Source organism: Manacus candei, unplaced genomic scaffold, assembly GCF_025592945.1.
Source record: "Manacus candei isolate 608988 ecotype Guabito, Panama unplaced genomic scaffold, ASM2559294v1 h1tg000028l, whole genome shotgun sequence".
Classification (NCBI taxonomy): domain Eukaryota; kingdom Metazoa; phylum Chordata; class Aves; order Passeriformes; family Pipridae; genus Manacus; species Manacus candei.
This window is the reverse complement of record NW_026138076.1, coordinates 9,498,657-9,518,219: the sequence shown is the minus strand read 5'-3', so window position 1 is coordinate 9,518,219 and position 19,563 is coordinate 9,498,657. Positions and strand designations below refer to the sequence as shown.

The 19,563-nt window shown below is 35.5% G+C and overlaps 1 protein-coding gene across 11 annotated transcripts in view; it reads left to right on the top strand.

Annotated features, from left to right (window-relative positions):
• Window positions 1-19,563, top strand: part of FRYL (FRY like transcription coactivator) — a 159,854-nt gene that overhangs the window by 59,352 nt on the left and 80,939 nt on the right. For all 11 annotated transcript variants that reach the window (XM_051789874.1, XM_051789872.1, XM_051789875.1 and 8 more), the window contains 4 exons: window positions 5,952-6,151; window positions 12,272-12,325; window positions 18,065-18,204; window positions 18,612-18,708. In XM_051789874.1, coding sequence (XP_051645834.1) covers window positions 6,032-6,151; window positions 12,272-12,325; window positions 18,065-18,204; window positions 18,612-18,708 — 411 coding nt within the window. In that variant the 5' untranslated portion in view covers window positions 5,952-6,031. The remainder of the gene's footprint in view (window positions 1-5,951; window positions 6,152-12,271; window positions 12,326-18,064; window positions 18,205-18,611; window positions 18,709-19,563) is intronic.

The window sequence follows — 19,563 nt, the reverse complement described above, 5'->3', positions numbered from 1 at the left end:
TCCCATCAACACTCCGAAAGCAAATCCAAGAAATATTAGTCAGAATGGCTCTTTTTTTATATTTGTCTGTAGGTTGGAGGCTGAGATCTGGAATGTGCACCAGTTGTTAGAGCAGTATATGTTGAACTTCACTGTGCTCATAAAGCTGTTCACCATTTCTTGATCATTCAAGTCATAAGATTTTTTTCATTGGTAGAAGTAAGAGGACTTTGGAAACATAGAAAACTGATGATCAACAGGAATTTTAGAATTGTGAAATACTGATAAAGTTTCTGAAGAAGTTGTCTGTTCTAGAAAACAGATGGCTGGTCTGGGACACAGGAAACCTAGATTTAACATTTGGGTTCTGCTCATAATTTGTTGGGATGATTCTGGATAGGTTGCTGTCTCTTTTGAACATTGACATCTTTATTAGGAAAAAATGATTCCTTTGGTAAAATAACTAAAGATTTGTTATGAAACACTAACAATCACTACAGATACGTTTCCATGTATATTAATATCACTTCTGTGAGGCAGGATAACATGTTCTAGATGTTATCAGAGTAGAAGACAAGGAGATTAATTAAAAATCCTTTAAGTAACCACACATAATATTTTTAGTCTTTGGAAATTTTCTTATTGTCAGTTGGACATTCAAGCCTTAATCTGCAACAAGTATCACAGGAAATATAGAGTACCTGTGAAAGTACACATGCTGCAAAAATAATAGTAAAAAACTTAATTGTTAAAGGTGAGCTGTCTAAAATTATCTACTGCTTTAGCAATGAATTAAAAATAGCAACCAAGAATATAATCTGCTTGATGAAAATTATGGAGGCCCCTCAAAAGCGTGTTGAGTATGCTTATTTTATAGTTGGATACTTTATTTTAAAAATGCATAAAATAATTCTAGATGGATTTTCAGATATCTTTAAAGAGGTGATAGAAGTTTTGCTTGTCTGACCATTTCAACTTCCTGAGAAGCAGCAGCAACTGAAAGCAAATTTCAGTTAAAGCAAAAAACAAGACTAACTTAGAAAATACTATTTAAAGAACATATGAAGTGCCAACACTCAGCTGAGTGTAAAGTAGTACCCAAAAATACGTATGAAAGCTAAAACTCATTGTTTTGTATTAGCTATGAAGTAAAATGGACTCATCAACTGGCAGAGGCTGGGGTGTGTTTGTTGGCTTTCGATGCCCACTTGGCGTATTTGAATCCTGAATAGTCTCATTGGTAAATAGGACGCTCCTTATATCCTCAAATACTTGGTGCATTTGGGCTATGCAGAGAGAAGCAGGCTGATAAAAATAGTATTATTTAATACCAGATTTGGTGTCAAATAACCTTTCCTGGTTCTGGACACTTGTGTTTAACATGAAACAACTTTGTTTCTCATTTAGCATACATCAGGGCGTGTTGCCTTTGACCTAGGAGTGTGTTGTCTGTCTAATTATCCTTTGTATTGTTTTACTGTTCCTTGCAACTATCCAAACAATTTGGTGTGGCCTTAGCAACCAAACAATACTGTTTAACAAAGATTTCCTTACTGCACTTGCTCCCAGATTTCCCACGTAGCAGTAGCTCACATCAGAGCAAACAAACAGGATATTGTTTCAAGTGAATAATGTTCACTGTTTTCAAGTGATTTATGAAAATAGTTTTTTAGTTTTGAAGTGTTGCAAGTGGTATGGTTTCTGGTTCCAGATTTCATCTGAAGTTCTGTAGAATAGTCCATGTTTTGAAGATTCAAAACAATGTTTGAAACATTTTCGGTGGCAGCTAAGAGTAAAGAATGGCTTATACTGTGATGGCAAAGAGTAGCAGAAATTACTTAATCCTGTCCTGTAATGAGATTTTTTTTTCCCATTAAACATATTTAAAATCCACATAGACCCTTCCTACAATGTTATTGATTGCAGCTTCATGAGTAAATGAATCCCACTGAACATAATTATACTAAATAATATTGTTGTTTGACCTAGTTAAGAAATCCAATTATAGATTTTGACTTTTCTCTTAGGAACTGTTATATATCTTCATATTAAACACTGTCAGGCTCCCTCCTGTTTTCCCTCCTGCATGTTTGTTTTCTGTGTGTGCTTAACTAACTTAGTAGTTTTACAAAGCAGATAAAACCATGAACATTGGCATATGCAAGGCAAGGGTCATTAATGTGAACCATTATTGCTCTCATGAATTAGAGTCCTCAGCAAGTTCATGGATGGAAGTACATTCTAGTAATTTTTTCTGCCTTTTGCATACTCTGGCGTTTTAGCAAAACTAAGATATTTGTAATACTCTTGTGGCAGTGTTCATAATTGCTTCAGTTTGACAGCTTTCCCTTGTTTTTTTATGAGGATAGGTTTATTACTACCTGAAGAGTTTCTGCATGTGAACACTTAGATTAGGAACACATATGACTGTAGGATAGCTTTGACTCTGTTTTGCTGCTGGAAGAGTAAGAAGGCAGTTCTTGTTCCTATATTAACTCTCCTCTTTGTGCTGGCTCACATGTATGTGTGGTATGTGCATTGTACAACTGATGGTGTCAAATTAATGTGGGGACAATAATTAACACTCATGCTGCTTTTCCAGTTCAGTTCATTGCACAGCTGCACACTTGTGTTTGCTTGCACAGGAGGAGGGTGGTACAGGGAGTGAGGTGGTTGGGAGGGATTGCATCCCTCAACAGAACTGCAGCTTATGCCATCTGAAGGGGGCTGTGTGAAACTGTAGCTGAGGAGTGGGGTCCGTGGCATTGCTGGTGGATCTAAGGCTGTCCTGTCACCACATTTCTTTGGCTTCATGGTCACGCACTCTGCCTTGCACTGAAATTTCTGCAGCACTTATGGGAGCTAGTTGGGTTGTAGTCTAGTTGCTTCTTTTTTTCTTGCCAACGTTAGATTTTTGTCCAGTTTACCCATTCCTTATGATGTCCCATGAGCCTGGGGAGAGGATTTGCCTGGGTTTAGATCAGTGTAGACAACCTTGGGGTTTCATCCTTAGTGAGAGAAACTGTTTTATAGTTTTGAAAGTTAACACACTAAGATGGTCCCTTACTGAAGATTAATTTACTAACATGAAGTAAAGATAGTATTTCAAAGATAATTGACTGTCAATGTTTTCTTGATTCTTAAATGACAGCGACTTTTTGAAGGTGATATTTTGAAAACTGAAGATAGAAGTGTATTGTGTAAACACACTACTAAGACTTAAAGTAAATCTAAATATAGTTTTAAATTAAGGAGCACAATAGTCTTTCTTAGTTTCTCTATAGAGTGAAAACAACTGGTGAGTATCAGCTTCTCACTCTTCAGGAGTGGGAATGAATTGGAACTCTGGCATATTCCCTTCCATCTGGATAATGGGAGGATTATGGCATACTCCAGTAGGTAAGTCTAGAATGAGCTGGAGCAGCTGCTTTGCTAAGTTTCTTCTGATCAGACATAGCTAATGATGTTAAAAAGGAGATTTAAACCCTCTCATGTCTTTCCAGTCTGTTTGCTTCAATTTGTGATTTAAAATAAGAGAATCCAATTTGTCTGTTGATCAGAAAAAAACTAAAGCTTTCTTACAAACTCTCATATTTAGGATAGAAGCAACTGCCTGTTTAGAAATGTGTGATATCTGTTATGGGTCATTAACTACTCAAATTTTTATTTTGTTTATCTACAGATGGAGATGAAAGGAGAGTTGTTCAAAATCTCTATGTTGAAGCATTTTTCTGTTTTGCCTATCTCATAGCTGATATTTCTGTTTCTTACCTGCTATGGCAGGGAAGGATATATTCCTTCTTTTCACCTCTTCTCAAACCTCTGTGCTCTCGTTCTTGACACACAACGCATCTCCCTTGTTTCCTGGGCTGCCTTTGGAAGAATTGGGTCTTAAGGATGACAAGAGTACAGTTGCTGGAGAATGTAGACATTGTAAAGAAGTGAAATATTTTTAAAATGCCTGACACATTTATGCTTCTGTACTGAGGGATGAGCCAATCATCAGATGTGGGATGAGAAAGAATTTTCTTTGAAATTAGATGTTTTGAGTTGTCATTTTTCTTTTGCAGCATGTACTTTGTTCTGTTTCTTAATGCTTTGTGTACTTCCATCTAGTGAACTTCCACTGTGGGGATCTAGTCATAGCAGTGTCTGTGATGTCTTGTTGCCTGGGCTATGTGGGACATGCTTTTCTGTGTCTTTTAGGATCTCTGTTAATGAGATCAGAGTGCTAGACTGAAGTGTTTGAGGATGTTCAGAAATGTTTTATGGCATGTGCGGTGTTTGTGTGTTGTTCTGGTGTTACCCCCAGATCCTGGGGACTCAGTTGTGTCACCTTGGCAAGTCCTTCCAGCCTCGAAGAAGGCATACTGCAGTTTATGTACAGGAAAAACTATACATTCCTCCAAGGAAACAGCAAGTTTGTACATTAACATAGAGAAAAAACCAGGACATATGTAGTACTCCCAACATTATGCAAGGTAACCTTCCTTTTTGATTAGAAGAGAAGGTAGCTGGCGGGGGAGGTTCAGTTTTCACTCCTGCAGAATTGCTCACTTCACTAATGCATTTGATAAATGATACATTTCAATGGAAGTTGAGGAAGTTGCAATATGTTACATAAGATATATTTCTAAATTGAGAGAAGAAATGATAAATGGCAGAGACTCAAACTTGAGCAGATGTGAAATACCAAAGGTTTGGTCTCCATGGCAACCAGTATTTTCATAAATATAAATAAATTGAACACTGAAAAAAAATGTTTAAAAGTTGTGGATAATATTTAGCTAATAGGGTTTGCACATGTAAAAATTGGGAACATGTAAAAAAATTGGCAAGTTAAGCAAAATAGACCAAGTGCATCTCCTCACACTTTACCTGCAAAAAGCCTGAAAAAAACTTACCTGAGCAAATTGTGAGATGTAATACAATAAAATAGACTGAAACCAGGCTCAGACTATGACTGTCTTAGGAAAATAAAATCTTAATATCAGTAGATAAGAATTGTTAATATCAATTCCTAGTATCAGGTAAAAAATAACCTCTGCTGTCATGGAATATGCTAGAGAAATATCAGACCTCTTTGGGTACATCAGGATCATCTTTAAGAGATGTCAACAGTTATTTTGACTTACAGTGTACAAGACAAGAATTGCAATTATTTACTCTCATTGTTATGTGTTGTGAGTGTGTTCTGAAACATGATTTTCAGTGCTACAATTAACATTGCTGGCAGCTTTGATGATAAATGAGTACTTAAGAAGAAAAATAAAATTAAAGGTGGATAACTATGTAAATTTCATATATGACAATTTCAGTATAAAGGTGAAAGCATTAATTCTTAGCAAATGAGACTAATGTATTTGGAATTATTTATACTGATTAATTAATATTTCTTATAGGGAACAAGTCTTTAAACTTTTATGACTAGAGAGTGTAAGAAGATTAGTTAGCATGACATGTCTAGAAAGGGTTTGCATTCTTGTTGGGAAAATCAGCTTACTGACATAAACTGCCAAGGAAATATTTCTCTTGAAGATATTTGAACACCAAGTAGAAACTTGAACTTCATGTGTGATCTATAAAAATGGAATCAAACATATGCCTCTCACAATATAGGGGGACCCTATATTGTAACCCTTTTTTCCATGTAACCCTTTGCATTGAACCTTTTAATTTTTAGTCATATGTTGAAAGCTCTAATCTTTATCATGGTCATCATAGAGCATTTTATCAGTAACAGAAATGAACTACATTGTAAACCCTCATGCAACTCGAGTAGAAATTCCCACATAATTAAAACAAACAAAAAAAATTCTTGTTGTATGTTACAACTAGTTATTTCCTTCTTCTGGTTTAGAGAATTTACTGTGTGAAAATGTGTCTGTGATGAACAGGAAAGTAACAGCATTGTGTTTAAAAGCTCTGCTTTATAGCTTGGTGTTTTTCTTGTTTGTTTTTTTTTTCTGTAGCCTCCGCGCCACCCAGCAGAGTAAATAAACGTAGAGTTTCTCCAAGTGCTGTTTCCACCTGGGAGAAGAGAGGCATCATCATGTCTAACATTACTATTGATCCAGATGTCAAACCTGGCGAGTATGTCATCAAAAGCCTCTTTGCTGAATTTGCTGTTCAAGCTGAAAAGAAAATTGAACTTGTAATGGCTGAACCTTTGGTGAGTCCTTTTTTCATAGTATCCCTTGAAATTGTCCTGCATTTGGTTTGTTTTCCAAAGTAGTCAGAATATATTGCAGATAAGGCAAAAATGCAAAATTCTGTTGGTCATCCAGACTACATGATCTTGAAATAAATGGACCTCTTTTAATTTGGAAATCTCTGAGGGAAAAAAACCCACAACAAACCCAACTTTTTTTTTTTTTTCCAACTTGGAAATCTGTTGAGTAGGTGAGACACTGTAGCTTGCAGAAGGCTTCTATTTGGAACTCCTGCTTTCTGAAGTGTTCCTGTGCAGAAGTGCATGTGAGCACTTGAGCCCCAGTTTTGAAACTTCAGGAAAAAATGTTATTAAGAAGCGGTCCAAAAGAACACAAAAATGGGGCTAAACATGTTTTGTGGGGTCACTGATAGAATTATCTTCAACTACAGCCATTAGTAGATCAAAAGCTGAAGGAAATGAAACATTTCTTTATATGCACCTACTTAGTTATTCAGTATACATACGTTTTTGTGCACCAGGCAAGCCTACAACTTAAACATAGCTTGTCTCTTTGCTTAGAGACATCCAGAGGAGTCATGTATTCGGGAGGGTTTCCTGAGAAAGCACAGAAACTTTGTAGCAAAAGAGACACAGAAGTAGTACCTGGCTAAGAAATGAGAGGTGAGCTGTGGGGGAGGTGATGCTGTGGCAGGAGAGGCCGGTAGCTCCACTCTCCATCTGTGTGCCAGATGCTGCTGCCTCAGCTCCTTTTCCATTCATCTGCTAAACATACTGGCAGGGTGGTGCTTGGCCAGAGTGACACAGACTGTCTGTAACTGAGATAAGCTGAAGAGGGCTTTTTCTGTAGACACAGATAGTTTGGCATTAAATCTTCTAAGTGGAATACTGGTAGCAAGGTAAGTATAATAGCCCTAGAGTTCACTTGCGCCTAGACCACATTAAATAAATCCTCTGACAACGATCCCAGGCTGTGTCTCCTTGCCACACTGTTGACTGTTAATTAAACAAATGTTTTTAAATCTGTTAATCATACAAAATCGACACAACCAGGCAGATTAGAAATTAGAAACCCCATGAAACTAATGAAATAATGCGCTTTTCAAAGAGTGATTCCCAGCTCTGTTGTCTGCTGAGGTTTTATGGTGATTACATGAAGTCTACCTTAGTCAGAATCTTTTACTAATAAGATTCTGAAATTAATATTTTGTGTGTATACAGTATGTATAAAATTCTTTGGGTTAAAATAAGAAAATGATATGGCTAGAGTAGTCATTTCTGAAGGTTTTAAACAATTCTGTCAGCGTTCATTTGCTAAGCCGAATTCCTTTAAACAAAATGTATTTTAATGGAATCAAATGTAATTTATATGTATAACCAGCTTTCCTTATTTTATATTGGTGGAAAGGAAGGACGATATAGAAAATGAGAAAATTAAAAGAGGTACCAAAAGCTGCGGAAAAGTGAAACAGTCTGAGCCTATGTAACATAAAGAGGTAGAAGGAAATCCTTAAGTGTCTCACTGAAAGGAAATACTAAAAGTACTAAAAAAGGTTTATTTCTGTATTAAAGTATTGAATATTCAGTTCTAGTGTATGAAATTTTAAAAAAAAAAGATAAAAGAGTGAAGGGGCACTGGAAAGGCACTGACTGTGATTGGAAAAAAGACCTTAATGGAAGAGAGGAAAGCCCTTTATCATTTTAGCGTTATTTGATTTTGTGGAATGACTTGGCTACAAACAAAAATCTGGAATATATATATAGTGTTACATAAATCTTTAATGTGCTAGATTAAGCTAGGCTGTTGGATGAAGCTGTTAGAGAGAATTTGAAGCCAGGCCAATTAAAGTTAGGAGCTAGACATTTTTAAAACTTCAAGATGAACATGCCAGTGGATGACCAAAAATTAATTAAAAAATAAATAAATAAAAAAGTAACTGCAGATCAACACAGCACCTGGGTGTGGGGGGATGGTATAATTTTGGCTAGATGTATGGGTTTCATTTAGAAGTAACTGACTTGTGATTTTTAAAAGTAACTGAGCGGTTTCTCTGGCTGTAAATTTACTTACATACTTTCCTTTTACTAATTTAATTAAAAGTTCTTTGCTTGCAAAATTGTAATACCTGAAGAGTTTCCAAAGTTACAGAAAAAGCTTATCAGCAAATGCTTAAAATAAATGATTAAAGTAGTAAGTGTAATGACAGGAAGGAAGATCATCCTTTTAGTGAATAAATGAAATAAACCCACTTTGTTTAAAAAAATCAATTATTCTAAATCCTTTGCAGTAGTATATAGTTTTAAAGGAAAAAGGGCTCAAATGCAGTGTATTGTTGCTTAAAAAATACTCTTTTCTCAGCTGACAAGGATGACACTGAGAAATGATACCAGCCTTCCCCAAATGTGACATAAACTATACCAGTGAAAAAGATTAGCGATAAACTCCATTATTTTGTATTTTGTCAAGTGCATGCCAATGTGGATGGTTAGAATTTAAGCAGAGAGTTTAACATGGTGCCAAGTTAGTTTAGTAAGCTGCTAACTTACCAAATTGTAGTTGTCTCATGTTTAAGTCAAAACTAGCAAGAGTATTTAAAGCTGTAGCAAATACAGGCGATCTTATTCCATCATGAAAACCCTGACTAGCACTATACGCTTTTTCAGATCTTCTCTAGGTGCTTTCAAAAGCTTGTCTGAAGTACAGTTCAGCACACCACATCTCTTCAGCACGGTGCTTCTTGTGCTCTGCACTGCCACTGGGGCAAGGATGCAGGTGCTGCCCAGCCTGTGAGCTGCAAGAGGCAAGGCAGCATCCCTTGTCTGGTTTCTTTCTTGCAGCTGAGAGGACAAAAGAAGTACACTAGTTTGCTGTGTACACCCGAGCCACCCTGCTGAGGTGTGCCAACCACCAGAGGATGGGTGCCAGGGAATACTGGAGAGGGGCCAACAGGTGGTACCTTTTTCCATGGGTGCAGTTGTTTGCACAGCACACACACGTTTGTCTACATCCTGATCTCTGCTGCCTGCCTTATGTTGACATTTCTCCTGTACACAATGGATGCAAACTGCCCTTTGGCTAATGGAGTAGTGTTGGGTTTTTTTCATTTCACTTGTAAAAGATAAATGTAGACCCATTGTTTTCATCTCTCGCTGAACTTCAGGAAGCCAGGAAAATAAATGTTAAATTATTAATTCAGTTAAAGTTTCCAAACCTCTATGTTATGCTGTTGGATAGATTTTTGTAAATCATATGAGATGACTGGGGCCATGACAAAGCAGAGGTAAAAGAAGATATTATAAGAAAATAAATTTTAAAGCCATACAAATAATTCAAAGGGCTTGATAAACCTGTGACTGGGTTCAAGAGTATTGTTTGGTTATGTCAGCTTTGTTTGGTCAGTGTTACATTAACTACAGTGATGTTTACCTTTTAACAGTTAAGATCCTTAGTGCTGAGGAAACATAATAGGGAGGGTTATGAACTTGTAAGGTCTTCATTCTTTCTGATACTGAAACTCTTAAAAATATATCAACAATTCATGTACAGAAGTACCTCAATTATTGTAGATTATGTGAGGGAAGCTAAACTTCCAGAACTATCTTAAAAATAATTTGCTATCCATTGACATGGTTTTCAACTTCTTTGCCTAAAGACTTACAGGTTATTATTTCACTTCTTTGATTTGATATTCTTTTCCTTAGTAATGTTTGGGTTTAGACACATACAATGGGTATAATAAACGCACAGTTTATTCACCTGTACTATAGTTTTGTAGTATTATGTTGGAAATATGTTATGTTGAGGCGTCATATCCTAAGAAGACTTAAGAAACCTGACTTTTCCCATCTTTTTACAGGAAAATCACTTATCCGTCTTCTCAGGAAATAGTTTTCTAGTTATTCTCCTTCAGCTTATTTAGCAATGATACAGTGTTTGTCTAGAGTGGAACGTTTCTTGTGTTTCTGCTTTGTAGATAACAATTATTTGTGCAGTTTATCTAAAAGCATAGTACAGATAACATGAATTCACCTGCAGTAGGCATTTCCTTATTAAAAAAGGGAAGGAGGAGTGCTAGTTAGAAGAGAATTCTACTTTGCGAGCGGTTTCTGGAGCTTTTAGTATCAGCTTCAAAATGTCAATTCTCATAACAGTATTTAGAACAGACTTTACGTGTAAAATAATATGAATTTGAAAGAAGAAAATGAAACCTTTCCCCCCTTGCTTTTGAATACACAGTGAAGGAACATTGACTAATAAATCAGTCGATCAACAAATAGAGCTATTTCAGAATATTAAATGCATTTTCCTGAAACCACCTTCTTCTTAAGATATTTATTTGGGCATACTGGAAGTGTACATAAATGGTAGTGTTTTCCTAGATAATTAAGTGGCTTTCTTTGGATTATAGGAAGTGAAGTTGGCCTGTGAATTGGTATCTATACTATTTCAAATTGTACTTTCAGAGTAGGCAGATGCTTTTTACCTGGGCAGTGTTGAATTCAAGTTTTCAGAGGCTGTAATACTTGCCAGATATTGTGTCTTTTTGAGCACCAAATGCAGCTGCATTCATAGCAGAAAATGTCAGAAATTGTGTCGTATTTTCAAGATTACAATTAGGGCAATAAAAAATAAGCTGCCATTTGGAATCTTGGATCTGGTGCATGCAGTATGAATTTTTATCTGTTTGAGATATAGTCTGTTTCTTGCAGCCTTGCAAGTGCTTGTCACCAAGCAGTGTTAGCTTTCCAAGTTTTTGTCAACAACCTGACAGCATGAGTGTTGTCTCATACTAAACTACTGAGTTACTTTGTGCTAACCCAGACACAAACTGTTGAGAGCAGTACTGGCTGTCAGTGTTGCTGATGCCTCCTTTTACATTCTAGAGCAGGCAAGCTAACAGCTTTTCCAGCTTGCTACTGGACTCACCTTGCTCCGTAAAACTTCTTTGTTTGCTTTACTGCAATCTCATGCGAGCTATTAACTCCTTACCCTGAGTACTTTTTCTACTTTCCTTGTCAAAGATAACATTTTGGACTTATTTATACTATTATAAAGTGAAGAGTAGGGAAAAATTTGTTATGATAGCAAGAAATGCTCATCAGATCTTTCTATATCTTACTGCTTTGTAGTGTTCCATGTTCCCTTAAAGCCATTACTGCTGCTCTTGGCTTACTGTAAATCATTGACCCTCAGAGCCTGTGTGTGGGACTCAGTGTTCTTTTTTGTTTCCCTTTTCTTCCCTTTTTTCCTTTTATTTTCTCCTTCTGTTTTTTTCTTCTTTTCTTCCTCCTTCTTATTTTCTCTTTTTTTTTGGTGTGGTTTTTTTTTTACTTTCCATATTACCCTAGCAAGGTATAGAACTTGAATTTCTTTTAAGTGTATAATTTGGTACTCTACACTGTGACTAGTAAGAATTGCTGTTTACTATTACACTTCATGAGTATTTTGTTTCCTTAATGCTTTAATCCTCACTAAATTATTTTGCCAAGAATATAATTTAACTTTGCTTTTAGCAGAGCAGTATGTCTTATGATACTGGTAACAATAAGTATTGTAATAATTAAATTCTAGTACTTTTCTGTACCTTACAAACTTACTTCAGATGTAAAGCAAGTGATAATTAACATTCCCTTTTTCTCGTACTAGGTTTTCTACTTATTTTTCATTGCAGTTCAAGGAAAGAGTGGATTAGAAATGCACTGAACAATTATCTCTGCCTTTTGTGAAGACATTTTAAAATTTATTATTGTAACTTAGAAGAGCTGCCTTATATGAACATAAATACACTTGTTAATTCAGATGGCGATGGCTTTCCTTCTGAGTTACACATGGCACCCACCACCAGCTACCCCTGTTGAGCACACTGCTGTAGGCCCTGTTGTTTGGGAGAGGCCTTTGACATCTTCTGTTTGTCAGTCTAATGTTATTACTGTTTAGCCACCAAATTAGTTTTTGTGAGTACACCTCACATCTTCTGAAATGGTTCTAGCTGAAAAATACTGCAAACATTTACATTAGAAGTTATTTCTTTTTTCTGTAATATAACTGAGAAAGAAGGAATCTAGCTTTTGTAGCAGTCAATTGCATTGTGAAAATTATGTTTGTTTTTCTTTTAACAGGAAAAGCTCTTGTCCAGATCTCTTCAAAGAGGTGAAGATCTTCAGTTTGATCAGGTAGGAGGCATGTAATTGAAGACAACTTTTATTGGATTAATGTGGGCTCTGTTTTTGCAGGATAGTGATTCCACTGTTGTCATAACTTGGAACATCTACGTCTGAATCTGTGTCAGAAGATTTAGACCTTGAATGTTAGACTTTATTTTCCATTGTAGAATATAACAGTAAGAAAGAAACTGCTAGAATAATTAATTGAAGGTGGCAGTGAAAGCTGGTGGAGGAAAGATGCTGAAATGTGGTAGGGGACAAAACATTTTAATTTATTTCTATTATCACTTATTTTTTCAGACTTTGGGGTTCTGTTTTTATAAACAAATACTGTTAATTTAATTTTGGCAACATGGTTTTTACTGAAGACTTTTTGATTCTGTGGCAGAAGGCATAAGTTAGATTCAAAATGTTACTTTGTCCTTTACTGCAAATATAAACACACTGTGAAGCAATTCTATTTCACTTACTATAAGGGAACTGTACCTGGAATGACTGTTCACTCATTTTATTGTTTATTCTCTCTATTTCTAATTCTTCAGTAGTATGGGCATGATTTTGTCCCATAAGTACTTCCTTGCAGTGGAGAGGCATCATTCACATGAAGCTTCATTAATTGCCTGTTCCTGTTCTTAACTGTTCCTGAATAACATCTGCTGTATGAAGTTTAATGTTCTGTCCATATCTTCTGTAACTGAATTTTTGTTTCCTGCTTTCCATTACTAGTTGGGTATAAGTATTAGACATCACAGTGAAATCTGTGGACCTGCCTTTACTTTTCAATGAACAACCATCCATGCACCTTTTTCCCTTCTCCCAAAAGAGAATCTAATAGTAACATGTAATAGTTGATGTATAATTTTCTTTTTAAAGAAAAACAAAAATAAATCCACCACCACAAGCCTCACATAGTCTTTTAATATCTTCTAACCTAACCTGCTGCCTTTATTTCTGAGATGAATGTTTACTCATAAGCAAGGGAAATGGGTAATGGGGAAGGCTCTAAGTTCTTTGTTAGCTGCAGTATGTTGTAGTTGTTTTAAAGATGACCAAAAGCTAAATAATATGAATGATAAGAATTATCTAAGGAAATATGTAAATGAGTACTGTTTCTAATTTTTCTACTAACTCTGGCTCCCCCTTCCTACTGCCATGTTTTTCCTCAGTTAAGGTTGTTTTTTATAAATCACTAGTAGTCATGTATTAAACTACATAGAGGTTCTAAAAATAGGCTGAATGAAGAGAAGTAAAAAAATAAAGCATGTGAATTTTAAAATCTTGTAATATAGAAATAAACTAGTTTTCCTGAAAATACAGTACTTTAAAAAAATTTGTGTTAGTTGTGTCTCTCTATATGTGTGTGTGTATGTGTATGAGTTCTTTTTTTGTTCTTTTGTATTTGTAATCTACTTTGGATTCATTGAGATCTGAATTTTAATGCTACTGAATAAGTGCTTTAAAGAGTTAGAGCTGAATGACTGCCTTATGATGACAAGGATTGTGAATTTTGATAGGGAATTTTGAACATTGTTTGGCAAAAGGAATTAAGATTGCTTCTCTCTTCATTGCTTGATGTATGAAACCTTTATTAAGAACAATTCTCCAGCAGTGCAGAAGATTACAGATTAAAAAAGAGATTGGCAAAGTGTGGGAGTGAGGAGGATCGAGAGTGCATGGCCACAGCATCCAGCAGAGAAGCTAGAGCTGTTGCTGGGCCAACCTTGTTCACCCAGAGGTTTTCCTGGAGCTAGGAATTCAGATCCAAAAAGTGGCTTACTGATACAGTCTCTGAGCTAGTAATTGTTGTACTTTGTGAATAAAGAGAACATGATTGGAACACAAGAGGGACTCAGGGACTAGGAAGTATCTAATTAACACTTGTTCTCGCAGCTCAGTAAGCAAGGAGAAGAGGGATGGAGGAGGAAGACGTGTTACCTGTTCCTACAATGGAAAAGTAAAATAGCTTTTTAATGGGATTATAAGTAATTTTTGAAACAGAACCAGACCAAAAGGGCTGCAATCAAAACCAAGTGTACATAATCAGTAGTATTTAATTTTCAAACATTACAGTTCTTCTATTTGTTGTTTGAGGTCTTATTTGGAACAAAAATTTGTATTTAGCTAAAATGAAATTTTGGAAAATGAGAAGGAAATTTGTATATTGCTTCACTTGTGAACTGTTAAAAATTTTCATTTTAGTACCAGCACTTTCCCTTTATCATTCCTAGCACATCAAGAAGCTACCGGACAGGAATTTTTTGATAGAGCATATATTGCAGTTCTTAAAATATTTTTGCTTGTACAGCTTGAAACTGAAATAGCCTGTATTTTTCTTTTTTTGTTTGTTGTAGGAATCAGACTTGGCAATTTCCTACTCTTGTCCTAAGACATTAAAACTTTATGAACACACAGAAGCCTATCTTGGCTGTCTCAGTAACTGAAAGCAGATGTGTCTGAGGTTCAGACTTGATCGTGATTAGGCACAACTTGAGCAATGTTTTCAGGATCAGGATTTTGGCCATAGCATTTGGGCACTAGCATCTTACTGTAATTTTTCATCTTTCTCCTTTTACCTCTCACTGTGCTGCTGGGTGTGTTATGTGCAGCAATTAGCAATGTGTTGTGGCCTTTTAAGACTGGAGCAGGATTTGCTGTTTAATTCTGAGGAATTGAAATATATGTCATGATGACTAGTGCAGCCCTGTCCTCTTGGGTATTGCAGGAGCTCTTTGTCTGGATTGCTGATTTCAACGTAGGCATAATATAGAAATATATAAGAAATAAAGTATGTTTTATATAAGAGATTCTTATTTGTTTTTATATGATGATCCTGAATTTAGTATCCAAGCAGTATGGTAATTATTTTAAATAAAAAATAGCTTATGTTCTGCTTAGCAGCTATATAATATGAGCAAAGATGTCATCTTCCTGATAATTCCAGTGTCTTCATTAGAATGTTAAGGATGCAAAACTTGTCAGGAAATAAGTAATTGTTATATAAAACTGACTTTTCAAGAGGTAAATGTATTATAATGCTAGTAGTTTCTGGGTTTAGAACTTTACCAATCACGTTTTTCGGTGCCTGTGATACAGCTTGTTTCTGTGGAAGACAAGGTAAATTGTCTAAGTACTGGAACATCTGTGAATGGTAGTAATATTAATAAACTCTGTAAACTTGCAGCAAAACCCAAGTTTAGTAAAGCTTAAAATGCAGCTTGCTTCTTTTTATTCTGCTAATAAACCTATCAGTTCAGAAGGAGGGCAAGGGAGTTAGAATTGCTTTGTGGAGTCATTTTACATTGGCAGCACAGGGTAACTTAAGTGTTCACTTTATGTATTCCTGTCCTGTTGTGTGTGTAGCTGCTATATGAACATAGCTCTGTGCAATGTATGGGATATATAATTGTTTTTAGGGAAAGAGAATCCATTAGTTTTAGAGAAAGAGAAATTAATGTGTTACCCAGTGTTTAGGTTATTTGGGATGTGGGAATTGACAGTAAATTCTGAAGGCAAAATACATTTTGGATTGGTGTGGTTGTGATAGATCTCTTCATCAAGTTTAGCTTTTATTTTAAGAATTCCAGTTACATTGATGATTTTGTGCTGAGTCTAATGTCTTCAGTTTAGTAACTCATGAGAAGGGTTTGTTCTATTGTTTTCTATTTTTTCCCCTAAAATATACTAATGCTTTTAACTTGTGATTGCTGCTACTGGCTAGAGTGAGGTCAGTGGAGATGTTTTGAGTATCCCAAGCTGATGCAAGCAGCAGGCCCCTTGCGCATGAAATCTCAGCGAAGATATTTCAAAGCTTGATCAGTACAAATGAGTCATTTAAGTTCTATTTTTCTGATATTTCCACCTACTAAAATGTAAATGTTTTAATAGTAGCCCACAAGTGTCTCAAATTTGGTTTTCTTTGCTCTTCTCCTTCTTCACAGATTTTTGCTATTGTTTTTTTTCCAAGGAGGTTTGTCAGACTCCTGCCACATCAAAAAATTCTCATAATTTAGCCACATTCATTTTCACCATATACTGATTTATTTCAGATCATAAAATATTTTTTAAGTGGTAATATTGAGGTAGTTTTTACTGTCCACTTTTAGAAGTCTGATGTATGCTGATTGGTTGATTATTTATTTTTTACGGATGTTGGTGCAAAAGAAACAGGATTAAAACACACTTTGCAAAGCAGTCATAAAGATTTCAACATATAGTAGTATAAGAATGAAGGAATTCTTAACATTTAGCCTTTGTTCTGAGGCATTATAATAATCCTACAGAATATTTCTACCTTCTGGGTTTTTCCTATGTTAAAAAGGCTTTGTACAGTTTTGTGTTGCCTGCAATAACTGCCTGCGTCTTTTTGTGCAGTTAGCTCATTGTACATGACCCTTCTGCAACAGGCATGCCTAGTTTTTCCAGTGAATCTTTTTCTAGTTAGTGTCCTATTGGCAGACAATAATAATAGGAAAAAAAAAATCTAATCATTCTTGTAAAAAAATCTTAATGAAACCTGGTTCGTATTCAGATCTGGAACAAATGTAGTTTGTGTTGTATACTCAAATTTAAAATTTTATGAGTTTACAGAATAAGAATATTATTTTACTTATTTTGAGGAAACTTCTCTATTTGTTTATATAATTAAAGGATTTTTCAGAGAGTCAAGAATGCTATTTAATTCTTGTGACTTAGCTAGTTGACTGGTTAACAAGCTGAGTAAAGCATTCAGAAGGTTGAAAGAGGTTCTCCTGAGGTTTCCCTCGGGTTAACCTGTCCCCATCCCTTCCTCAAGTGAGAAAACCCAAGATATTTCAAGTGAGGACAAAGAAATAATGGCATTGATCTTATATTAGTTTTCTGGAATAGTGAGTAATAGATAAATTATAGTAAGAGGATGGATTCTGTTGAAACTTCTTATTTGAAAAATGCAAGAGGTAATTAATACATGGCGTCAGTGAGCAATGGTAACTCTCCTTTACCAGCCTGTATTTTGGGGATGGGCTTGCTCCCTGCTGCCACCTAGAAGGGAGTTTATAATGGCATTATGCTGTCTTCAGTCATTCTTCTCCTTTCCAAGCTTGGGCACTTAGGAGTGCTGTTAAAGTTGTTAGTTAAAGGAAGTTTAGAGAATTTAGGTTTCATAACACCTTGAAGTCTTCCTTCCATAATGGTTTCTGTTGCCACATTTGTTTCATACATAAGTTTACTACTTGTATGGGTTTTCTGAAAGAAAGCACTAGATAGGGGAGTTATGCCAAAAGTAAATGTAGCTTGAGATCTACATCAGTCAAATGAATTAAAATTAGTTTAGAATATATAAAAGGCTCTCATTTTTGTTTATATAATAACTAAAAAAGCAGGTTTTTGAAGGTTACATACTCCTCAGTTTAGGAGGATTACGTCTTGTCTGTCCTTTGTAATGTGGAGGTACATATGCTTCAGAGATACGTACAGCAACATTCAGGGACATCCTAAAACCTCTGCTGTTTTCTCAATGGTTTTATGCAGATTATCTGTATAAATTTGTTGTTCTGTAATCCCTGTGACCTTCGGAACACTCTGTCTGCATATATTTATTATAATAATGGACTTAGTGTGTAATATTTACAGTAATTGTCCCAGGTGAAAATGAACATAAAGTTGCTACTTTGTGAAGTTCCATTAAAAAAACAATTTGAAAGAATGATTATAACTCTAGGATTTTTATTGCTTTATTGTGCTAAAGTATTTTTTTTACTTCTTTTTCAGTTGATAAGCTCCATGAGCTCAGTAGCAGAGCACTGTCTCCCCTCCTTACTACGCACCTTGTTTGACTGGTACAGGCGTCAGAATGGAACAGAAGATGAATCTTACGAATACAGACCTCGGTCAAGCACAAAATCGAAGGGGTAAGAGTTTTCCTTGCAAAAGTCTGCTCGATTTTTGTGTGCTTTCTCAAAAAAATGTGTGCTTTGGACTTCTGTGACAAGGATGTTGCATTTGGACCTGTCATTACCTAAATCCATGTGGAAAGAGCACAGACTTCTTTGAGGTAGTGTATTCAGTTTGCCTGGTGATAAGCATAAAGTGACTTAATGGTTTTGGCTTGGATATACAGAAGGAAGTTGGATACTGGTAATTCCAGGCTATTTTGTCCCTTTTCAAATTGTTTTGGTTGTTGACAGGTCCCTTTCCAGCTATCCATTTTATATCCATGTGCAACAATGATTACATGAAAGGCAATGCAATAATTGTCTCTGCAACATTTGTGTTCAGTCTTGTGTATGATACCTGTGTTCTTGATTTCTTATTTTAGGGATGAGCAACAACGTGAAAGAGATTATCTACTTGAAAGGAGGGACTTAGCTGTAGATTTCATTTTTTGTTTAGTTTTAATAGAGGTTCTAAAACAGGTAAGCTCTTTTGCTTTGGCAAATTAATTTTAATATTTTGCTTTTAATGTTGATTTTTATTGTCTCCTTTAAATTTTTATATTAAAAACTAGAGCATATCTGTGATGAGCATATGCAAGGCTGTCATTATCCTCTCAGCTACATAAAGCCTTTGACTTCTCCTGTCTTTTCTTTACATGTCTGCATTATCTCAGTTCGTGTGTCTTGGAAAACTGCATGTGCTGCAAAAAGAAAAACTGTAAAAAATAAGTTTATGTTCGGTACCTTTTGTCTTCTTAAATGTTTTTGAAATACAGTGGGCACTCATTGAATGACAAGATTAAAGTGTCACTTCAAAAATATTAGAAAGGGCATGTTATTTTGCTTGACCTTATAGTGTGTTAGATAATGTTACAATTTCTGTTAATATAATATTTGCATGGGTGTTTGGACAAGAGGATAGGGTTTGGCTTCAAGTAGCAACATTTTTCTCCCGTTCTTTGAGTGGAGAAAAACATTAATGTAAGAAATGTTTTGAAACATGAGTGGAATTGAGCAAACTTGAGGTACTTAAGTAGTTTGTGTCTTTTAAGTGTAGGTGCACGAAAATTAAATGACTTTCTCTACTAAGTAAAGCAAGGGCTGTTTTAGTTTGCAAATAATTTGTAGATTTGTGTTTACGTGGTTGTGTATGGTATGTTTGTGATACAGGGGGAGAATGAAAACACTAAAATGAAAGAGCTGCCTGTCCTTCTCTGAGACACCCACTAATCATCCAAAATAATGTTCCCATACTGCATGCACAGATATGCAGAGAACAGTAGTAAAACCATCAAACTCTTATGTGTTAGTGTTTTACAGAAAATCTTTAGTTCA